General features: G+C 31.3%; 1 protein-coding gene across 1 annotated transcript; it reads left to right on the top strand.

Moving 5' to 3' along the window:
• Positions 1 to 235: 235 nt before the first annotated feature.
• LOC104112462 (histidine decarboxylase-like) lies at positions 236 to 3826 on the top strand. Its single transcript, XM_009622396.4, has 6 exons — positions 236 to 338; positions 819 to 1032; positions 1809 to 2043; positions 2496 to 2689; positions 2796 to 2932; positions 3032 to 3826. The coding sequence occupies exons 1-6, from the start codon at positions 315 to 317 to the stop codon at positions 3608 to 3610; spliced, it is 1383 nt and encodes a 460-aa protein (XP_009620691.1). The 5' UTR covers positions 236 to 314; the 3' UTR covers positions 3611 to 3826.
• Positions 3827 to 4030: the final 204 nt, after the last annotated feature.

Here is a 4030-nt window from a genome sequence, read left to right as displayed (position 1 = left end):
TTTGAATTGGATTAATGAATATTCTCACCTACCAATTTGATAAAACAATGGGTTGGCAAAGCTGAGTATGTCTTTTCACTTTTGTAATAATTAAAAGACTCTTATTTACTAATTTATGTAAGTGGGAAAGAAGGAAACCAAGAGGAAAAAGTTAGGAAAAAAAGAAAACAAGAAAAAAAGTAAATTGTGGTTGGTGCCCAAACCCACGATCTTTTAGACCTATATAATCCTAAGATAATATACATAATTCTATTGCAACTTAGTTTCCATTCCAAGCTAACAAAAAACCTCAAAATACCTTTAGCTCTCCAAGAATGGGAAGCTTATCATTTGAAAAGGTATTCTAATATTTCATCCAATTTCTTCTTATCATTACAATCTCCATTACTTCGCCAAAAACAAAAAACAAATTATTCGGATCTTTTTAAATTTTTATATATGTTATTTATGAAACGAAAATATAACTCATGGGTAGTGTACATATTATGGAATTGAATTATTATCATTTTTCATTAATACCCTAAAGAAACTTTATCTTCATTTTTTTCCTTTTGGTTTAGCTGAGGACTTGAGGTTAATTAATCCTATTCTTGTTTTTTTGCTTCATCTTTCTGCATGGTTTCTAATATCTTGTCTTGAAGACAAAGGAAACCAAAAAAATAGAAACACACACAAAAACACAGAACATTCTTTTTCTTATTATTTTTAGTTGTTTGCATGGTTTTTTAGGTCTATTAATACCTTCTAAATCATCAAAAAATAATTATGTTCATGTTTTTTAAAAATTAATATGGTTTCTCTTGTGTGATACTTCAAAGGATTTTGAGCCATCGGTTGTAACTCCCAGAGGTTTAATAGCAAATGGAGATTTTGGAGAAATGAAAAGACTAAAGGTGGCAACACCAACTACACCAAGGAAGAATTTGAATGTTGCAGTTACAGAGCCAGGGTCCAGAAATGATGGACCAAGTCTCGACTGTATTTTGATGAATTATATTGACACACTTTCCCAACGTATCAACTATCATATAGGTAAGTCGTCTTTTATTCTTTAGAATACATAATATTCTTGCATATACTGGAGGCAAAATTTTTACTAAGCGGGTCAATTTCTAATATATATAAAAAAACATGACATATATGGTGTGATTTTCCGATATGAACCCCTTCCGCACCTTTAGCTTGGTCATGCCCAACCTCCCCATCATATTGGTAATTTATCTTTCTTTTTATTATTGTCCAATCAATCGCAAAGAATATATATATATATATATATATATATATATATATATATATATATATATATTAAAGAAAGAGCATTGCATATACGGTGTGATTTTTCGGCAATGAACCCTAATTCTGCTCATCTAACTCTACCCTTGTGCCCAGCCTCCCCATCTAAAGTTCCTTGATACTATATAAAATATTACTATGTGTTGGACAAAATTGACATGCAAGACGGTCTAAGACTAGGTCTATTACTCGTTCCACTATGACGGTTGGCAATTTCTTTTAGGAAATAATTGAATAGGAGTACTTGAACATAGAATTTAAGGCATATACCTTTAAAAAATTTCGAATTAGAGCTATCGAAACAGGCTAACTCAGTCAAGATTACCATTATTTAAATGAAAATTTGATTAATTGTCCTTTATAAAATGCATGTCTACAAGCAAGGGTACAGTTGTCCTCCAATGAATATAGGGACAAGACTATTTATTTATTTAAAAAAGGATAATTTCTTTATTATTTTTGTGAATTTTTAAATATTTAGTTGTTGAAATCTTGTTCGATTATAATATTTTCAGGTTATCCAGTGAATATATGCTATGAGCACTACGCTAGCTTAGCCCCACTTTTGCAATTCCACTTAAATAATTGTGGGGATCCATTTCTTCAAAACACTGTGGATTTCCATTCAAAAGATTTCGAAGTGGCTGTTTTGAATTGGTTTGCAGACTTATGGGAAATTGAAAAAGATCAATATTGGGGTTATGTTACAAATGGCGGCACTGAAGGAAATCTCCATGGCATTTTGGTGGGGTATGCACCAATTTTTACTAGTTTAATTTCCTCTATCAATTAGTTTTCCTATTTTGAAAAGAAAAAGAATTTTGGAAATAGACTAACCAAATATTTTGAGAAAGTTTTATATATCCTAATTTTTTTATGTTTGATTGCGTGAGCCCAAAACACTTTCTTCAACCACTCTAGCTTTATGCAAAATATAATTAAGCACCTAATCAGCCACCCAAGTTTATAAATTCTATTTCAATGAAAGAAGTTATTTACTTTTGTAAAAAAAAAAAAAGTACTCTTAGCTAGTTGTTTCTCATCTAACAAAGCTAAAGAAATTTGGGGTCAGAAAGTCAATGTTGAAATATATGAGTAAAATTTTAAAATATTAATAATTGATATCACTAATTTTACGAGAGCAATTAAAATAGAAGTTTTATTTTTATTACTAAATCTAATTTTTAACTTTATTTTTGCAGGAGAGAATTACTTCCAACTGGGATATTATATGCATCAAAAGACTCTCATTATTCGGTCGCCAAAGCTGCAATGATGTACAGAATGGATTTTGAAATGATTAACACATCTGTACATGGAGAAATGGATTATTCAGATTTGAAAGCAAAATTACTTCAAAACAAGGGCAAACCAGCAATAATTAATGTTACAATTGGTAAATATTCTATTATCATCCCTTTAATCTTGTTCATTTTTGGCTAGAGAGTTTGAGGATAATTTATCATATATATTTTGGTTAATGATTATAATTTTTACTATAGGTACTACCTTCAAAGGAGCTGTTGATGATCTTGATATTATTCTTCAAACACTTAAAGATTGTGGTTATACATATGATCAATTTTACATTCACTGTGATGCAGCACTCAATGGGCTTATTATCCCTTTTATTAAAAATGTAAGTTCGTTTTTGTTACTGACATCTTAAAATATTCGAGTATTATATATAGCTTAAGATAAAATTATCTCTAACATTTGCGATTGTATTTTACAATAGATGATTTCATTCAAGAAACCAATTGGAAGCGTCACAATTTCTGGTCACAAGTTCTTGGGATGTCCAATGCCTTGTGGAATTCAAATAACAAGGAAAAGTTACATTAACAACCTCTCAAGAAAAGTTGAGTACATTGCTTCAGTAGATGCCACAATTTCTGGAAGCAGAAATGGCTTAGCTCCAATCTTCTTGTGGTATAGTTTAAGTGCTAAAGGTCAAATTGGGCTTCAAAAGGACGTTAAGAGATGCCTTGACAATGCTAAGTACTTAAAAGATCGTCTTCAACAAGCAGGTATCAGTGTCATGCTCAATGAGCTTAGTATCATAGTTGTCCTCGAGAGACCTCGTGATCATGAATTTGTTCGTCGTTGGCAGCTTTCTTGTGTGAGAGATATGGCACATGTTATTGTTATGCCGGGTATAACTAGAGATATCTTGGACAGTTTCATCAATGATTTATTGCAACAAAGGAAAAAATGGTACAAAGATGGAAATGTTACACCTCCTTGTGTTGCACAAGATATTGGTGCCCAAAATTGTGCTTGCTCTTACCACAAAATTGATTTCATTATCCCATAGAGGACCATGAAAATCCATTACCTCTCTGCTACTGAGTTTGTCTTCTATAGACATGGCTTTTTGTAACTTTTTCTATGACTTCATTTTTTAATCCACATTCCCAGTTGAATTGTAATCTATATGTACTTATGTAGTGTTACTTTTACCACATAAATGTGCCAATGCCGTGGAGAATACTTGGTTTAATATGAATCTTTTAAAATAAAGCAATAATAATCTGTGTGTAATTTAATATGTATAGTGGAAGTATGAATGCCATTAAGATCCAAATGTGCTTCTAAACAGAAATGGTGCTCAATGAACCTTTAGCTTTTCGGCCCATTTTTTCCTTTGTCTGGACTAACTCTAATGGGCAAATATCATTTTTTGCCCACGACCGGAACTATTTATCTCTGATAGTTGTACAACTGTATAAAATTT

This window comes from Nicotiana tomentosiformis, chromosome 12 (genome assembly GCF_000390325.3).
Source record: "Nicotiana tomentosiformis chromosome 12, ASM39032v3, whole genome shotgun sequence".
Lineage (NCBI taxonomy): Eukaryota > Viridiplantae > Streptophyta > Magnoliopsida > Solanales > Solanaceae > Nicotiana > Nicotiana tomentosiformis.
The sequence above is the reverse complement of the archived record's forward strand: the minus strand, read 5'-3'. Positions and strand labels throughout refer to the sequence as shown.